The sequence below is a fragment of the Haemaphysalis longicornis genome, unplaced genomic scaffold, assembly GCF_048455015.1.
Source record: "Haemaphysalis longicornis isolate Haplotype H1 unplaced genomic scaffold, Haemaphysalis longicornis Haplotype H1 scaffold_12, whole genome shotgun sequence".
NCBI lineage: Eukaryota > Metazoa > Arthropoda > Arachnida > Ixodida > Ixodidae > Haemaphysalis > Haemaphysalis longicornis.
Window position 1 is genome coordinate 60,158,932 of NW_027526225.1, and position 19,916 is coordinate 60,178,847.

At 49.6% G+C, this 19,916-nt stretch overlaps 1 protein-coding gene across 1 annotated transcript in view; it reads left to right on the plus strand.

The window, feature by feature from the left end:
- Positions 1–6,076: 6,076 nt before the first annotated feature.
- LOC144161986 (chromobox protein homolog 1-like) overlaps positions 6,077–19,916 on the plus strand; it is a 30,080-nt gene continuing 16,240 nt past the window's right edge. The window contains exons 1-2 of the mRNA XM_077692526.1: positions 6,077–6,263; positions 18,675–18,812. Of these exons, the coding sequence (XP_077548652.1) occupies positions 6,223–6,263; positions 18,675–18,812 (179 nt within the window). The 5' untranslated portion in view covers positions 6,077–6,222. The remainder of the gene's footprint in view (positions 6,264–18,674; positions 18,813–19,916) is intronic.

Below are 19,916 nucleotides of genomic sequence, written 5' to 3' on the forward strand. Positions count from 1 at the left end.
GCATGGGCAGCACGCCGAGGGCTAGTGCAACGGTGGGGACGACAAAAGCATAACCGCACCCTGAAGAAGCGTATCGTGGCGGTCAATCTAGAAGCGACCCAGTACGCCCAAACCTTACGCACGCAGGCTCCTTAACGCGCGATGCGGTCCCTGAACCTTCACCTACATGCGCGCCTTCCTCACTTACCGAACAGCAACTTTCCGACTTCGACCCTACAACTCCCCTACTTTCAATACGCCACCCAAAGGGACTCCCCAAGGGTCGGTCATTTCCTCTTTGCTATTTAATCTCGCCCTCGTGAAACTACCTAAATAAATTTACGATACCGGATCTCCACCACGCGTTTTACTCGGGTGATATACGCCTCGACCTTCGCGATCGTTGCGCCGCCTGCCGCCGCTTCTCCGCGGCGTTTACGGGATTAGCGCTGCGTGTCTGATAGGTGTTCATGCAGTGTTCTGGTTCTCTTTCGCTTCTCTTTGCCTTTCCGCACACCAAACAACTTGTTTTGGTGACGTCTGTAAGCAAATTGCACGTTTAAGGCACTTAAAAAAGACAGCTGCGTCTTGGTAGCGCGCTCGAACGCCAACAAGAGCTACCCGGGGAGGCGGTTCTGCGTGCTTCTTGGCCGCTCTTGCGGGCGCCGGCAACGCCAGCAGCATATTGCCACTTTCACCATCGAACACGTCAGCGCAAGGGAATTATATTTATTGTTGCCTCGTTTAGACCTGGTATTGGCAATGTAAGAGGTTGAGTCGTTTTTCAGCGCAGACAACAAATGCGACTTCGCTTCGAATATGTACGTCGTAGTAAAATTAGTTTCGGGGATGTAATAACCCAATAGCTGACAATAACTTGTGCCGTTTATGGGAATATAAGCCACGCGAAAATATCAAGTACACTCAAAGGCTGTACGTTGTTAAATATGTGCCCACTCACGCCTTATAGCAAGAGCCAAGGTAAGTTAACGAAACCAGGGAAAAATGAATGGTCTGCAAGTCAGTAATTAATAGAATAGCCATACGGAAATGAAAAAAAAAATACCAGTGCAGCTTCGGAAATACTGAAGACGTTTGTCGAAATTTCAGCAAGGGAGTATTCACCAGACCAACTAAATGTGAAATGCACTGATATTTCGCAAGACATGGGGGGTGGGGGTGGGGGTTAGAGGAGGGGGACGATCAACTATCGTTGTTTACAAATTCGGAGCGAAATCAACGGATGAACATTTTAGTAATAACACACGCAAGCTGCGCGCTCACTTTGCTTTTGTTTTGCGCCTTCAACGAACGGCTGATGACCCGGCGGACGCATTTTTTGAATATAGGGTAGGCACTTCACAAGCGATACGAGGTGTCGTTGGAAGAGTTGTTTGATTGTGGGTTTTAACGCACACACGCAACGGAGGCGATGAGGCGTGCCGTAGTGGAAGGCTCCAGATGAATTTTGACCGCCTGGATATCCTTAACATGCGCCGAAATCTCGTACACACGGGCTCGTTGGAAGAGTGTGGTGTCTGATAAGGCCCTCTGATTTCGGTTTACGCTAGATTCTGCAGTCTCCCTGTGTCATGTGACGATGATTTGAAGAAGAGTTTAGTCGCGGACGCGGATTACTCTATAAGCCCATCTCCGCTTCTCGTGGAGGATAAATGTAACATGAATAATCTATGCGAGCGCTCACCTCATGACAGGACGACCCGGCATTAAATTTGTCGTCGTGTGCTGACTCCCGAGTATAATTTTGCATTATTCATCGTACTTCTTTTGTAGAATGTTTGTAAAACCTATGCCGCATTGGCTTGTCCAGGGTAGTAATCAATATCTGAGACATGATATTGGCAAGCGTAACTTGCGTGCTGTCAGATATGAGTGCTCCGTTAGATTATGTATGCTCACAAAGCCGATTTGCATCATAGTGTACGGCCGCAACATGGCCATCGGAGGAAACACTGCCTACGGCGACACTGCCACTAAATTTCAGGGCAGCGGAATTGCAATCAGCTGCATGCGCATGCCGGCTTCGGTACCCCGGCCAGTGACACGCACCTGGCGCTTATGCAGGCCGAATGTACCACACTAAGATCGCGTTATAAACATTCACACTCTCGTAAACACACCACGCTTGCAAACAGAGTTCCTGCTCAACATTGTTCTATATTTCGAACGCGTACAAACGCTATATAGCCCCAAAAGCAACGGCGACAAGGGGGAGCGGGCCGGTGACTCCCGCGGCTGCTTTCGAAACGGGCCGCCAGGGGGATTTCAGTAGCGCCCCTACAGGCCGCGCTCGAGGCGTATAACAAAGGCTCACAAGGCCACCAACAAGATGTCCTGCAACAAGCTATCTACCACACTCTCCAGCATCTCACACTTCGCGGCCTAACCTGTGCTCCTCACAAGTCCGCTGTGTTTGTTCTCCGCACCAGAAGCCCTGGTGGACCGCCGAGCACCACATCACACTGTTTAATACTTTGCAAGAGGTCAGCTGAGAAAGTTCTCATTTGAATCTGTACTTATGTTGTTGCGGGCCCCAGGGCTTTGCGGTATTAGCCGCCTTGGATTTGACCAAGGCCAGGAAAAAATTTCAAGCGCCCCTTCCCTAACTGCAAGGACGCCTACAACGCGAAGCTTTCTTCAACGTCAAACCGAGAAGAATCAAAGTACAATGTGGTAAGGGATTTGTTCGATTCCGTATGAGTTTGGACTTCGATCGTTGCGGTTCAACCACCTTCCACCTCACCTACAATCCACACCGACGCCCCATCGCCTAACAACCAAAATGGTTCAAGCACCATTCGAGATGCCACATGAAGCAGCCCGAGGATACACGAACCAGGCTGACTTCGAATCCGACAACGTGCCGTCTGTGACGGCGGGGAGGGAGAGACTGGCAACTTACCGAGAGATTACTCAACACTATAGGCTGAGCCGACTGAAATTTCCGGCTGCCCACAGTGCGGTAAACAAATGGCAAACAGTTGCTTGGTGCAGGTTGCAATCAAATATGTTCCCTCACCACACCCTGTGTCACCGCAGCTATCCGGATAGGTACACGGACAGATGCAAGTGGTGCAGCATTGCAGCAGCCACACTACAACATATTGTCTGGCAATGCCCCAATAAACCACGGGCCTTTAAACAATAATACATGTAAGAAGTAGTGAGCAGTGGGAGGCCGCATTGCTCAGCACTCTTCCCGAGATACAAGCTGCTGTCATCCAACTGGCAGAGGACGCCGCCAGGGACCACGGGTTCCTGACCGCCGTCTGATGGGACGAAGATACCGGACATTTCCGCACGGTGCATTCGTCTTAAAAGGGATGACAATAAAGTCTGTTCTCTCTCTCTCTTCACTTCTCACACGATCATCATCATCACCATCATCATCCTAGCCCCTTCTTTTAACGACACAGTTCAAGCTTCCTTCACCTCACCCACGATCATCATCATCAACAACGCCCCTTCGTCTAGCGACAAAGATGGCTACGATCTTTCACTTCACCCACAATCAACTACTCCTGACGTAACGCTTTCGATAAAGAAAAAAAAACGCACGTTGGGACAGAGGACACTTGTTCGCTCACCGCCATATTTGTTCATCGTTTGCTTCAACCAAATCGTGGTCTGAACTTTAACCAGACAGAATAAATCTTCATCGCATAGCTTTCATGGACAGTACAGCTGGTCAGTAACCAGCTGCCGATCTTTTACCTTACGAAGGTTGTGGGCCTCCAACCAGGACGCAGAATTCAACACAATCCTGCGCCTCTCAAACTGTCGTCACCTGTCCCAGATCAACAACAAACATTTCCAACGGCCAGAACGGAACACTGGCGGATGACCAACTACCAAACTTAACTATACGTGGTGTTTGGGCCTCTAGCCTCGGCCTAGAATTCGACCCCATTGCGCGCCTCATTCGGACGCACATATATGACCTCCTTCGCAGGGTTTCCCTGCATTGCGGTGAGACCCAACGATCCCAAGCTTTAACCATCAGAGAATCAGTACGCGGTGCCACCGTACTTCAAGACTTCAAGTTGCAGTGGTCCTTTCTCTCTTGCGGTAACCCCGGCGTGGCCACCACGATACCATGCCCAATTTATCAACTGCCCTTTCTCTACGGCACCTACCGAAGACGCTGACACAAATTCTGGGCTTGCTTTTCCCTGAACGCAGCGCGACCTCGGCGCCTTAGTAAGACAGGCCTCCGTCCTGGGAAGCCTCTCGATCTGCAGTGATGGTTCTGGGGCCCTCACCAGCGCTCCATTCTTGCCGTCTTCAGGAAAAAAGGAACGAACTTGAATCTCATGCCAAAGAGCATATTACCACAAAGGAAAAAAAAAATCTACTGCATCTGCTTCTCAAAGCAGTCCTCGTCGTTCTCGTCTCACAGATTCATCGGTTCTGAGCGGGAGTTCCGCGTGGCCTGCCGTAACCAAACAAAACAAGGCGAAGAAAAGATAGCAGAGCGACCCCAACATTCGTGTTCAATAACTTTTGCCAAAGGAAGCTGCAATGGTGTTGCCTTCAAAGCACACACGCAGACTTAAGTGCCCGAGGAATTTTTCTCCCGACGTGCATCACAGAGCAGCTACACCAATTTAAACCAAGGCTACACGCGGGAGCACGCAATGAAGGTGTTCCTCCAATCAACTTTGGTGAAATTGTCCCTACCGCTTGTCTCATGGAGGAAAAAAAAAAGTTAGGAGACGGCATGACGTCACGCAGCTAGCCTTCGCAAGCCCAGGTCCGTTGAAGCCGCTCCCTCCGCCGTTTCCCTTTCTCAAGCCGCCGCAGTCGGCCCAGCACGTGACCTCCAAGGTCGGGTGGGCCGGCGGCGGCGGCGGTCTCCGACTCCGGGGCATCTCTCGTGTTTCGTTGGCGGTAGCTGTTCCCCGTCCTTCCTGCATTTGTCTGCTCGGCGATCTCATGCCCGCGTGCGGGCAGGAGTGCCGCGTACGTGCGGAAGACAAAAGCCGTGGGAAAAAAAACCAACATAAGCAGGCTTCGCGACAACGGGCCGCAGAGCAGTTTCGAGCAGACGAAATTGAAGAGCGCGGCGGCCCATACAGAGGCGGTGCGGTGGGGTCACGTGGTGCAGTGACGCCTGGGCCGACTTCGATTTTACTTTTTATGTATAGGCTTCACGTTTCTCCCGCGGCGCCGTCTCCTAACTTTTTCTTCCTCCATGGCTTGTCTATACATTGCTGCCTGACTAGCGCGCTCAATTATGCGTCTCGAGTGTTACTCTGAAAAGAAATGCGTCCGTTATCCCCGTAGCTTATTTATCGTTCGCTAGACTGCGTAAAATGAGATGTGATGTCGTTAAGTGCAACAGTACAAGTACAAGTCCGAAACCGTAACAATTTGTACACCGAACGCAGTTCGTTCGCGAATGTGAGATAAATTTCAAACAAATCACCAGCGCTGGCTTTCGGTTTCGGCAGATCCGGCCGTTAGCCGGCTCCGGGCGGTCACGTGATTATCTCTTTTCTCGCTACGCGCGCTACGCGCGTGACGGTGCGTCTCCGCGAACTTTCCGGCGTTGCGCGAGTCTGTTACCGGAGTTGTGCTGCACGTGTTCAACCTAAGTGCTGCTATAATCGGCTTAGTTAACCGCTTTTACTGTAGACGGCTAGCCCTCCTGGTTCCGTGTGCCTCCTGGTTTTATCAGCCGGCTTAATGGATGTATCAGAGAATCTCCCGGCGTGCTGCAAAGAAAGGTAGGCTCTGTTGAAGTTGATAGCGCCATCGTGATCAGGGGCTCTTTAGAAAGATACGTCTGCTAGCCTCGTCAGTTGTTTTTTGTTCAATAGACTGGGTAAGACGAGCTCTGATGTCGGTTTACTACAACATCAAACACAAAACCTGGGCAATTTGTACGCGAAACGCGCTTTTTTTCGTGAACGGGGGAAGAATTTCAAACAAATCGACACCGCTGACTTTCGGTTTCGGCGTAGCCGGCCCGAAGCCGGATCCGAGTGGTCACGTGACAACCTCTTTTCCCGCTATCTTCGTCCCTTCGCGAACATGTTAGAGTTGCTGGAGTCACGACGTCACGAGTACTGGCGTTGTGCGAGGCCGTAAACCAGCGTTGCGCTGCGCGTGTTGAACCGGAGTGCAGCGATTATCGGTTCAGTGAACGATTGTTAGTGTGGTTGGTAAGCTCTACTGGATCGGTGTGCATCCTGCCTCCTGGCTTTATCAGCCGGCCGAATGGATTTATCAGAGAATCTCCAGGCGGGCGACGAAGAAAGGTACGCCCGTTTGAAGTTGATCGTGCGGTCCTTTCGTTTTTGTGTTTGGGGGCTCCTCAGACCATCGTTAGCGTGGTACCTTTTACGTTACAGTTCTACGCTTCATGTATCTCAGTATGTGTAGCCGGTACGGAGCCCGAAGAGCCCGAATTTGAGGTTTCCGATTGCGTTGCCGGTGCTGTCACCGCCCATCCAATGTCGGAACAGACGCACACGAAGTCGAGAGAAATGGCGCTTCTTTGCGGGAGTTGCGCTCGGTCATGGCGCGCAAACACGTCTTTGTTTTCTGTTTCTGAAAGCCAAATTGCCGTCTGTAGTTGCGTGAATAGTGTGCGGTGTGGGAACTTGAACGTATACCTGCGCGCAGACTATTGGATGTGAATGCTGCGAAGCGCTCACATTTAGAAGCGAAATGCGACGGTCCTGTCGTAGACAGTGCAAAAATTGCTTTTAGATTCATTTGTACATTGTCTACGGATCAAATGTGCCTGTAGCTGTCCCCTACGTCGATGTATTTGGATTCGCTCTGACGTTCACCCGCATGTTTTACGGGACTTGCCGTTCGTCTTTCTTCGACATCTCTCGGCGCCTTCAGTGACACTTGCAAATCGCAACGGCCGGTCCGCTGTCAGGAATTCGCTTTAGCGGCAGTGACGGCCTTCTGTTATCTCGTCGTCGTTTGCTAGTTCAGATCATGCCACGTGATGACGCAGCGTTCGGCGGGGTTCCATAATGCTCCGACATATGAATATGTGTAATTGTGTCACAGTGTTCGTTTCCCGACGTCGCTTGTTACACAGCGCTGGCTTTCACCTACTTTCCGTTGCGACAAAAGCGAAGGGGGGGGGGTTGGGGGGCGGGGTGCATTGGTTTTGGTTTCGTAAGGTTAGATTAGAATTGGTTGGGTAGGGTAGGGTTGGGTAGGGTTGGGTTGGGTTGGGTTAGGTTAGGTTAGGTTAAGTTGATGTTATCTTTGTGGAGTAGCTTGGTGGCGGTGTCGGGTGCCGAAGCTTGTTCCGTGTGCCCTGTCTCCTGTTACCTAGTTCCTTGTGTTCCTTTGGACGTTTCTACAAATAGGTCTCGCATGCCGAAGCTTCTCTTAGGCTGAGATGCTTAGTGTAAGCCTAAGAGGGAATTTTCACCTGGAACTACCTAACGTTTGCCAAAATCCTGCACACACTATTGTTTTTCGCCACTGCGAGAAAAAAATAAAACGAGTATTGGCTGGCGATAACGATACTCCCTAATGCGATATTTGGGCGCAGAAGCTGTGCGCTGAGGCAGCACTCACTCGATCGTGGGTTCTCTCGACGGCAGCGATGGCGGGCCTCTGCATCGACGGCGCGAAGTGTGATTTCAGAAAGGGACCGCGACGCGCGTCTTAGGGAACGCACACCATAGTCGGGCGCACGCCACCCTCACGTTTTCGCCAGCGTCGCGCAGATGAGCGTCTCTTCAGGGCACAGCATACTACCCCTCTTTCCCCACCGCACTCTTTCGGAGTGCGCTCGCGCTGCCACGGCGAACCGCCCTCCCCTTACAGTTCCGCGAAACTCACCTCCTTTGCTTCGCAACTGTATTCGAATCGCTCCTCCTTTGCTTTCCATCACCATTCGGTCTTGCCATCGTTCACTTGGTTACGACGACGACACGGCTCAGCCCAGAGACGGCCGCGAAAGGCCTGCGCCCTAAAATCCATCCAGCTCTACATCAGTGGATGGCCAGCGAACATGGTGGGAATCAGGTGGGTTCAGTAGCGGCACATTACAGTACAACCTAACGAGGTTAACCCCACGCGAGAGTCTTGAAACTAACCCGTGTAGTTGGGGTGCAAGCTCCCTTGAATGTTACCCGCACTGCGCATGGCGGGCGTCGCGAGCGCACTACTTGGGAGGTGCCGGGCTGCTCGTTCGACACTTCCCGTCTCCCGTTCCTTCTTCATGCCACGTGTGCTGCTGCGTCTTGCCGGCCAGCGGTGTCCACGTGATCGGCGCCTGGCTGGCTGTGCGCGGGTTTGTGGCGCCGCCAAACATCCGCATTTCAAATGTTCAGGTGGCAGAGTTCGCACACGTCCGTGAAAACCTCGAAAACCCTTGAAATCGAGAATTGAGTTTTCAAGGGCCTCGAAAGCTTGGAATTTTTTACTTCTCCTTCAAAACCCTTGATTTGTCTGGGCAACAAAGAGGAGACGCGATTACGTGACCGGGTTTTCGTGGCTTATATCAGTGTGGCCCTGCACATTCCCCATCCAAAACATGCTTTCTACAATTTGAAGCCAGCTCGAGGGTGCAGTAGTGCTGCTTTATACAGCTTTTACAATGTAAAGTGAGCTTGGGAGCACAGGCGTGCTGCTTTATGCAATGGCTCGTACGGAATGAAATCCCTGCATCGGACTTCGCATAGGTCCCCTTCCAATTTTTCATACTCCTTTCTTCATTGCCTTGTGCTGTGGAAAGGGACGAACTCCCGAGTACCTTTCGCGCACCGCTCACGCCGACGCCGGCGGGGCCTAGTCCCGAAGACGTCGTGAACGTGGGTGGGATGTGGAGGCTCTGCGCATCCCGACCTCCCACTCCCTGGTGGCCATAAATAAAGTCTTTCTCTCTCTCTCTCTCTCTCTCTCTCTCTCTCTCTCTCTCTCTCTCTCTCTCTCTCTCTCTCTCTCTCTCTCTCTCTACATATTTTCAGGGGTGAGACAGCTGCGCATATTGCGCAGTTTCGATACAAATTGGTTTTGCTGCGCCAGGCTGCTCCAAAAGCTTGAAAATTGCAAAAATTGCGCCAAACTGCTCCAAAACAGCCCGAGAGCCAAGGATTTTAACGCTCCCGTCAGTTTCAGTGGGGAACAATGCTTTCTGACGGCATAATTTTTTAGGAGCCCCGAGGTGACGCTGTTTGTAAAGGTTTAATTGATTGATTATTCAATAAAAAACCCGCATAAAATTGTCCCCGAGACAATCTTTTCAAAAATGACCATGTCGGGTTGCACATGTTATAATATTTTGTGAGTTTTCAATGTTTTCCCATCGAAAGCCATTGCAAATTCCTGCAGAAAAATTACTTCTGTGTACGGAGGCGACAAACTGCTTGTGCAAGTTGATGAAAAAAGCAATTTTCGGAGCGCCGTATCTCCGGAACGGCATAACTGGGCGCCGCCATCTTGGTGTGGTGAAGATTGGAAAACATGGCCGCCGGGCGAAGAAGTTGCATGGGGTTCAGGCAGAGTGCTCTTCGCAGATTTCTGCCGTGATTTTGGTCATGGGGGTGGCTGGGTTTGCATTTAGTCGTTTGAGTTGTTGGGGGAAGTTGCGCGACTCGAAAGACGGGAGTTCATCAAAAACAACGTGATGCCCGCGAATTCGCCATGTTTCGGCCTTGAGTGTGAGGAGCAGTGCGTGCTTGAAATGAAATTTCGGACTCATTGCAGTGTTACAAAACGCTGAGTTATTGCTGCCTTTGACAGCGAGCTCGCGAGCCGCGGGAATGGGGCGATCGACACTGCCGAAGTGGTGGTGGAGGCTACATCGCCGCAAAATGTTCAAGCAGTGTCCGATAGCGGGACGAGATATTATTGCACGTTAGAGGTAATGGTTCATCTATCTGAAGTGAAATAACACCAAGAGAAAGGTGGCTAAACATACCACCGGTACTGAAATTACGATCGTAGTGAACGTGCACCTTGGGGATTGAAATGGGAGGGCTTGTGGGGTGCGATGACTGCCAGTGACCCTCGCTTTGCGCAACTTTTGCCGGGGCTCTCTACTCTTGTGCATAAGGGCGAGTATGGGATTACAAAAATATTAATTTCGGGATCCACATGATAATAAAAATGCCTTACGATTGCTTAGGTTTTCAATCCAATATCTTCGACTGCACTCTATGCTGTCTATGCGCAGAGTCCGAGAAGTAAAAAAAAAATGGTTTGTAAAAAGGTAGTGCAGTTCGTACCTTGTGATGCTCCGGTAGAAAAAACTTTATTGAAAGGCTGTTTCAGTGTTATGCACGTTCGAAACCAATTAAAAAGTGCAGTTTTCCCCTTCAAGTTGCCGAAAATTCGATATTTTAGGCTCCTAAGGTGACATAATAAATGTCATTCTTCTGCTCCAAATCAAGGTTCTTCTGCTACAAAATCGAAATTTCGCTGCTCCAAAAACTGCTCCCAAAACAGATTTAGCTGTCTCACCCCTGTATTTTACATATCTTCCCGCTGTTGTGCCACCCCCACCCCCCCTCCCCTCCACAGCTATGCCCCACTACGTCTTGAAAACAAATGGTGCTGACACTCCAGGGTGAAACAGAAATGAGCACAGATAAGCAAAACTCCGAATGTGATAGCACAGTGAATCTAGCTCCTAATCTTTACTGGAATATTCTATTTTGACTGGTGTGATGCTGGGCAGAGCCAGTGGAGCCGTCAATTCCCCCCCTCGCCCCCGTTAGTGAACACATAAATTTGGGGAATGAGAATGGCAGGGGGTATTGAGTTATGTTCCTCGCTATTTGAGACTGTGTATTAAGAGCATTTGCAGAGCTCGAAAAAGTACGAAGTGGCACGTATTTTGTAAAAATCACTGTTGGTGGGGGTAAATTTCTCCACTTACAAAGCGTGGAGCTGCTTCAAAGAGATTTTTCTTGAGGTCATTCTTTTTAGATTAAAGAAGCAATCGTTTAGCGTTGAAAGGAGTAGTGAAAGGTTAGTGCACGTGCTCCTCTGCACCCTTGAATATGCCTTGGCAGGGCCTTGAAAGTCCTTGAATACCCTTGAATCCTTGTCCCTGCATCCTGTATGAACACTGAAGTGGGCTTGTTCTGGAAGCCTTATGTAGAGGCGTCCTTGAGCGTTGCGTGAGCGGCTACGTCACTTTCATTCTCAGCTCGGCTTGGTTCTATTTTCTTTTAACGCGCAGGCTCTTGAGCGCCCGCTCCTGTGGTTTTGCGTCGCTGTCGAACCGATCGAACGAAGAGGACAACGAAGGTAGACGAGATAAAGCGAGCAGGAACGCGTTGCAGCAAAGTACGCGAAAGTTTGAGAGGGAGGGCGGTGTACGAAGTCCGCGCAAATGTGGGAAAACCGCGCCTTGGCGACTAATGGCGCCCGAGAGAGGAGGTGCGCAACCAGGCATCAGTGAAAGCAAACGTCTTTGAAGTCGCTCTGGTGTTCACCCGCTTGTACAACGCGACTCGCCGTTCGTCTTCGACATCTCGCAGCGCCTTTAGCGCCACTTGAAAATGTCAACGGCCGGTCCACTGTCAGGAATTCGCGTCAGGAATTCCCTTGTTTTAACTTCACAAAAAAAGTGGCCCCAATCCACGCTGTGAAGGCGGTTGGAAAGCAAAGCTTTAAACGACACCCACAACCATTCCCCAAGTGACTTAACTTGAATTCACACATGTTTCTCTACAAAGAGTGAAACCAGAGACTCTGCCAGCCGTTGCCTGGAATTCGCGGGAGCGGTATCCCGACCGCAACAGCGTCGGGCACGGCCGGGCTAGAGCGGCGGACGCCGCCGTTGTAGCCCGGCCGTGCGTCGGCGGAAAGAAAACGGAGAGGGGCGTCTTTCGAAGGGTGAGATATCGGAACGTAGCCATCCTTATTTGCTAGCTCGGGGCTACATGACCGCGCGACACAAGCACAGACACCGAAACAATTCGGAATGTAAGCCTAGTGATTCTCATTTCTACCGTTTAAATCTATTTAGTTTAGTAATTTTGAGTATTGCGAGAAGGCTGAGGGTTTATAATCGCTATTTATCAGATCACGTTGCTCCTTTCGCATTTTGTAATACCTCTTTAAACACAATCGCATTTGGTATTGACCATTTAGAGAATGGAGTCCCATTCGTGGCAAGCAGCGCGCAAAAGGTAGCGTTTCTCTAGCGGCCAGATGCCTGTATGTGGTCTCTACATTTTGTTTTCCCGCCCTGCAAACCAATCCTTAACGTATGTTTGCCGTACACCCACTTTGTTCCGTCTTGTCAGGGTTACCGAGCAGGTTCTGTCGAAAAAGTTAATCAAGCCGTGCGAACAAAGCCCGCAATGGACGCGAAGCAGCGCCAAAACTGGCCCAAAACAACTGTCGCTAAAGCAGACGGCCAAGCCGTCCAGCCGACGCGCCCGCCGCTTCGAGCAGTCGTCTGCGTGCCAGGAACGCTGGGAATAGCGCCCTATTGCCGCGCCATCTACACTGTGCTCCGTGAGTGAAAAGCGCCCTCCCCATCCCCAGCCGCGTTGGGAGTTTCTTGTCCCGCACGCCACGGAAGAACCGTTGGCAGGTAACGGTCGAAAGCTTCGCTTTAAAAAGCACAGAAGCCCAGCACGCACTGAGTGCTGCATCGGTCCTTCGCCGTTCTCTTCATTGCGGGGCTCATGTAAAGGACGTGACATTAGGGCGGGATAGTTCAAACACAATATGCAATATACTCGGTGTCAACGACGAGCGGCGAGATAACGCCAGAGGAGCGCGCGCCGTCGTGCGTTCGCTCATCACGCGATCACTTCCTGAAGCTTTGTCCAAAAGACCATGGCACCCCGCCTTCCCGGCTAGACCCCTGGAAGACCAACTAACGAGGAATTCCAGTGGCCCCCTGGAATGAGGAGGCCTTAGCCTAAAGGGCAAATAAAATGCTCTCTCTCTCTCTCTCTCTCTCTCTCTCTCTCTCTCTCTCTCTCTCTCTCTCTCTCTCTCTCTCTCTCTCTCCTGAGACGCAGCAGCTGTTCGCCCTGTGCTAGAATTTCACTTTAAGTGATATCGTAACCGCCAAGGAATTTGTTTTTTTTTTTTGTGTGCTCTCCTGGGGCAGAGGAGCGGTGGTGTAGCGCTCATTCTCTTCGCTTCCACATTTTTTTTCGTACAATTTAGGGTCAATTGGCTCGGATATGCAGCAGCCAGTTTGGTAAGGATCGCTGCTTGACACATTACCGAATGCCTTGCTCATGTCGACGGCTAGGACATAGTTTGGGTTAACGGCATGTGATGTGCGGGTAATGACTCTGCGGAGGAGCCAAAGGTCGTTGTCGGTGCTAAGGAAAGGAAGTGCACTGTGGATATTAGGGAGTTTCAGCTTAAAGCGTTACCTTTTTACCGTTGTACTCGCGCGGGCACATCGAGCCGGGCCACTCCTCACGAAAGAATGTGTGGGCACTGCAAGACGTGCTGCGTTTATCGGGAATTAAGCTATGTGACCGGAACGTATGCGCACAAGCCCAATTGGTTCCCAGTACTGCGGAAACGGTGCGGCAACATGGTAACGCGCTAATCTTGAGCTCTAAAACTCCCAATGCACTTCGTTTCCTTTTCCTTTCCCTCTAATCGGTACTACTAGTACTACTGCCTACTTCACAGTAAACGTCCTTGAAAGACGATAGTTTTCTCTCGCCCCTGCCACGTCAATCCCTCTCTTCTCTTGCCCGCCTACCTCTCACGCTATTCCCTATGCGTCTCACTCCTCCCACGGCAAACACGGTGGAGGTGTGCTCAAGTAAATCCAATTTCTCCGCGTTGCACTGCTGCCGCGCCATCTATACGCAGCTTGCACGTGACCTCACAGCTGCGGTTACGCAGCTGCGGTTACGCAGCTGCGGTTACGCAGCCGCGGTCGCCATGGCTGCGAACCGCTTGCGCTGCGAGATTCTGTGGAGCAGTTGTTTTCTCGGTGTTGTAACAGGATTCGATTCGTGCTTTGCTTGCAAATTCAAGCAGTTCCGAGTGCACAGCCCTTTGGCGGGTTACTTCTCACAGTTTATTGGATCTGCGCGTGTACAGTATAAAGAAAACATTGAACTGTGCGAGAACGTCGATCCGTATACACACTAAGCCTCGGAATGGACGCACACACTGACGCCAGCCTGCTGACATTGTCGCTCACGACGACATCACCAACTACATTGTATTATCCACCAGCTTTGTGACCCTGGAACAGATGAAAGCCTAGATTTGGATCTCTTTGGGTAGATTAGGATTATAGATTTGCATCTCTTATAGGTGACCTATCCTTCGTTGTAGGTTTCTGCTTGCACCAACGCAAAACGACTATTCTGTTTCCTAGCCAGCTCTTGGTTGTCCACGCTCACATGTGGTGGTGAGCGGTGGCCATGTGCAGAAAAGGACTAGAGGTAGACCGAAGTGGAACGCTAGTCATTGTCCATTCCACCGTGTTTTCCGGGAAACGGGTAGGGGGGTTCTCAAAATACAGGAATCTCAAAGCGTCCGAATCCGGTTCTTAACTTCGATTTGCAGGAATGCCTTTTCTATGTCCCAATTTACGGCCATGGAATACCACTGGAACTAACGCAGAACCTGAAGTAACTCTGGGTGGAGGTTCGTTAATTTTTTGAGAGAGTCGCTAAAGGACGATGCTTCCTTTGGAGGTCGAGGTCGCGTGAAAAACAACTTGCAGTTTAGTTGTCCGTGAGTCCTCGCGCACGTCTTCGCGATGCGGCATGAGTAGAGCATCCGAACGTCAGGAACTACTTACGGCACGACTTCAGCGTGATTGAGCAACAAGTACTCTATGACCACGGTGTTGTACCTCTGCAGCATCTTTTCTTAGTGTGACAGTCGCTTTGCTAATCTCTGTAGCCGATTCAGTACGATGTCACCATTGTCCGTCACCAAGGAATTTTCCCGGCCTTCTTTCCAGAAAATTCTTCTGAATCGTTTGTTTTGTGGCAGACGGTCGGTAGATGGTTCACTCGAGTGGACGATGCCATTGATTCCAGGTGACAGAATGACTGCAAAAGCTCTGACGCAGATTCGGCTTCCGTGACGCTGCTTACATGAAGGACACAGACAAGGTGAATTACACTTCTAGGAATGCCTTCGGTCGAGATGGTTCTTCAAGTGTCCGTTTTAAGATAGTGTTCCCCGTACGCGTTTAGCATCCGCAGACCGTGTACGAAGAACATACCAGTCGATGCTGCAGGTATGTATCGGCAGATGACGAGTACCGCTATTTCCCCAATTGGTTGAACGTTTCTAGCGAGCTGGCTGCGAAGGGGGACTTGAACTATTCACTTCTGTGAACACGTAGTAGAAGCTCTTCCTAACGTGTTGAAGGCGACCGCCGTCTCCTTAACGACCTTCAAACGCAGCTTGGTTGCGAGGTCTTCGTTAATGAAGGATCGCTGGCTTCCGGCGTCGAATATACCTCCAACGTATGGCCGGTATTCAATGACGTGGAATGCAAGCAGGCAACCATGCGGCGGCATATCTGTGGCCAAGCGTGTGTTGCCAGGCGACGTTGTGCGCACGGCCCCCAGATCAGGCACCCCTCTTCTCCTCCATGCAACCGTGTGAGTGCGCCGTCACTCGTTACGTCGGGCTCCGTGGGATGGCGGTACTTGCCCATGTCCGTGGCGCATCGACCATGTCTGTAGCCGTTTCCAGTGTTCCCAAGCGAAGAAATTGACCGCTAAACTTTTCAACGAATACCATCTTAGTCGTCTCCTCCCATCGTGGCTGAACCATGCTCGGAACGTCTGGAGCTACACACCGCTGTCCGTAGAACAGTGATTGTGGTTTTCGTTTTCTCCAGACGCACAAGGCGTGGCCGATGTACACAAACCGTAGCTTGCGGCACACCTTCTGCTGCCCTGTTGTTCTTAGACAAAAAAAAGGTCGCACATGCTGGTTGCATGCCTCCCGCGGCACGACGCACAACTCAGTCTGGCCTTGCAGTCTCTCCCTTGGTGACCCTTGGACGTGCACCTAAAACATCTGTCTTTCGCGAGGTGCTCGTTCTTAGTGCTCACAGAGATATCAGCGATGCATGAGCGCGTGCCGTGCTTCTGTCAGCGGCAAAAGAAGCACTCTTCTTTACGGCCAGCGACGTGTAATGCCGACGCCGTGTTCTTTTCTTTGTCCCGCGTTTTTCTGCGCTTTTAGTTAGCAAGCCCTGTTGGAATCTCAATAAGGGGCGGATGTATAGCAAAAAGAGAAAGAGCAAAGGGAAAGCCATTAACAGTTTTTTTTTCGCTGGACGTCGCTGTAGGGCAGCACTATGGTTTGTTGTAATGTAAAGAAAAAAATGTGTATCTCCGCCTTTTATTTGAAATGTCGACGAAAGACGATAGTCGTCTGGCGCCCCTGTCAAGTAAATGCCTCCCTGCTTTTTCCCGCTCGCCTCTCATGCTGTTCCTCTCCCGTTTCGCTCCTTCCAAGATAACACGCTAGAAATTTGCTCATTTCAATTTAAATTTACCGCGTTCCCAAGGATGCCGTACGGCAGAGACGCGCGTGAATCGAGGCAGCCTACTCCAACGTTTATAGAACTCCGTTGCCCTACTTCATTTGCGTTGAAAGCGTAACGTGGAACACATCTATTCCAACGTTTTGTTACTGTCGCTGTTTGATTTCTTCAATAGCCGTCAGGAACTATACTGGCGCGGGCACCTGTTGGCGACGGAGTGAATCTTTTAATGCGTAGCATTCTTTGCCGAGTACCCCCACAGCCCGGTGCGTGTAACGCCCTGTATTTCCACAGAAATGCAGATGTCGTGAAGGTTCCAAATGTAATCGTTAGAATAACGTAAATGGAGATAATTGGTTGAACGAAATTATGAAAAACTAAAAAAATAACAAAAATATAAAAAAATTACGGAAAATGTCAACACTTATACCGCTTGGTATTTCTACAGGAAAGTAGATTTCGCGGAAGTTTCACCTGTGATCGTTATAATAGCATAAATGTAGATAATAGGTCGAACGAAATTTTGAAACACTAGAAAAATAAGAAAAATATAAAATAATTACCGAAAATGGGAAAGCGTGTAACGCACTGCATTTCTACCGTAGTGCAGATTTCGCCAAGTTCCAAATGTAATCGTTAGAATAAAGTAAATAGAGATAATTGGTCGACTGAAATTTGGAAAAACTAAAAATAACGAAAATATAAAAAAAAATACAGAAACTGACAAGACGTATACCGCAGGCATTTCTATAACAATGAAGATTTCGCGAAAGTTCCACCTGTAATAAGGTAATTGGTCGAATGAAATTTTGGAAAACTAAAAAAAATATAAGAAAGATTTGAAATAATTACGGAAAATGGCGAACCGTGTAACGCGATGTATTTCCACAATAATGCAGATTTTTCGAAAGTTCCAATTGTAATCCTTATAGTAACGTAAATGGAGATAATTGGTCCGGCGAAATGTTGAAAAACTAAAAATTCAGATAAATATTACATTACGGAAAATGCCAAAACGTATAACGCATGTCATTTCCACAATATTGAAGATTTCGCGACAGTTTCACCTGTAATCGTTATGATAGCGTAATTGTAGATAAATGGTCGGACATGATTTAGGAAAAACAAAAAATTTGGCTGAAAAAAACTCTCACTCAAGGTAGGCGGCATAAGAACGCTACGGATTAATAGATAATTTTCTGAATTCCTGCAGAATTTTTTTCTGCAGTGGACGTGGTATTTGGTTTGCTATAGGAAATATCAAGCATCCATGAACTTTTAAAGAAAAAAAAACACTGCAAGTGTCACTGATGTATTGATTTTCTGCTTCATATTTGTGTGATGCTTTGTTCTTGTTCAGCAATGGTGACAATTATGAACATTGCCACCGGACGTACACGCTTAGATTTGGCTGTGAGTATATAAACCTATTGCGCAACCTCTGCTTCGCTTTGGCCGGGTGGCTGAAATGAGTTACAGACAGAAAGAGTTGTTGAACTGATTTTGTAGTAGCTTGTTGCCCATCTCATACAATTGTTGTGCAGTGTGTTGAATGACCGTGTTGCTTGAAAACTGATTGGATAATTCTGCTTTTAGGGCAGCGATGTTATCACCAGTCGCTGCACCCTGATATGTTGGTTATAATAAATTCTCTTTTCACACAGTAAGATGAACAGGCATACAGACATACCAAAATTTCTGTGTTCAAATAGCCCAAGAAAGACTATCGTCTTTAAAAACAGCCGTCGTGAAGCGCCTTGTCACTGGGGCATGGCGCATGCGCACTTCGCACGTGGTGGACCATGGCATCGGCCTGATTAGCGTGTTTGGGCTTTGTAACTGTTCTGAAGGACTCGCAGCGTTCTAGTGTACCCGAAATAATTCGTGACGCCAGGCTGTGGACCACGCTAGCCTCCTCGAAAAGGATTCTCGGTTGCAGACGGGGCACTCAAACTCTACTCACTATCTCTACTTCTCAGCAACGAATCAACGAATCACCAATGCAACGAATCAGTGAATTCAACAAATCAGCCATGCAAAAGCAACGGAAAGCCTCAGAATTAGTTCCCAGGGGCGGCAACTCTCACGGAAGTTGTGTACAGTGCAGTTGCAAACACCTAATAGTCGTACAGAAGTGTACACAACTAGTGTAGTGTACAGTGTGTACAGTGTGTGTACAGTGTGTGTAGTGTACAGCGTACAGTGTGTTCTTTTTTCTTGGCAGTCGCATGAGCGACAATGAGGACCCGCCGAACTGCACTCCAACTGCCGACCCGCCGAAGTACGTCGTCGAAAAAATCCTTGACAAAAGGGTCAAGAACGGATGCGTCGAGTACCTATTGAAGTGGGCTGGCTACCCATGGTAACTTTGTTTCCATCCAGTCTTGCCTATTAGAAATTTCGTGGAGATTTCACGGTGCTGGCGAGACGAGTTTTATAGCCTAAGCATTTACCGGTGAGCCTCCAGAGACTTCATAGCTTTGTTTTTGAGTTTCAAATTGCAGCCTCGAAACGCGTTAATTTTGTAAGTTTACACAGGAGCGCCGTTAAAGTCTGAGACTTAAACTCCGAGAATTCCAGCAGTGTAGTTGCAAATAGGTGTTCTGATGATAGTCGCCGGTGTGGCACGTTTGTTTTGGGTCATTCCAAGCCAAAAGTCGCAGGTCTGCGCTCGACGTTCTCCAATTTTTTCTAAAAAAATGGTTTTTGATTACCGTGTTTCCAAAAAACCCTGGTTGTCGTTTTGCGCGCTAAATGTTCTTCTTTCACAAGTGAACCATTTGAAGACAGGGTGCTTGTGAAAACTGCGACAACTTAGGAAATTTATTTTAAACATTCTGGACAAGGTGCAAAAGTGAAACTCTGGGTATGGCGGCACGTGTGTTTCCTGTTCTCTTAGATCAATTCAAATCAAATGTCATGAAGAAAATTCCCGCGCCTTCCCGCGAGGGGAACACGAGTAAATGCAGAGCATTGGGGCCTCAGTACTGGTTGAAGGCAGTGTTGCTTTCATCGCTTCTTCCGTGATGCTGGAGTAGCAGACACGAGTAAACGTGGGAGCGAGCGTAAACCAAGGAAGGAAGGAGCAACGCAGTGACTGAAGCACGAGCGACCGCTAGCCGCTATATTTGCAGCGCGCGCAGTAGAGGGAGAGCAGTACGGGGGGGAGAGCGCGCATGCGCAAGCAGCGCGCGCCCTTCTACGCCCCACCGCGCTGCTATCACGCACCTGTTACGCCGAGACCGCGACGGAGCGAACGGGCTGACTACGACGCATGCGCGCGCCAGCTGCTGTTGAGAGAGAGGAGGGAAGGAGGAGAGGCGCACCTGCTGCGGACGCGGAGCTGTGGACGCCGTCCGACGCAGGAAGAGGCGAGGCTAAGAAATGCTGTGCCTTTAAAAGTACTTTACCCTTGTCTTTGCTGAAAGAAAGTAGCTAATTTTTTTTACAAAGATCTTTGGCGGCG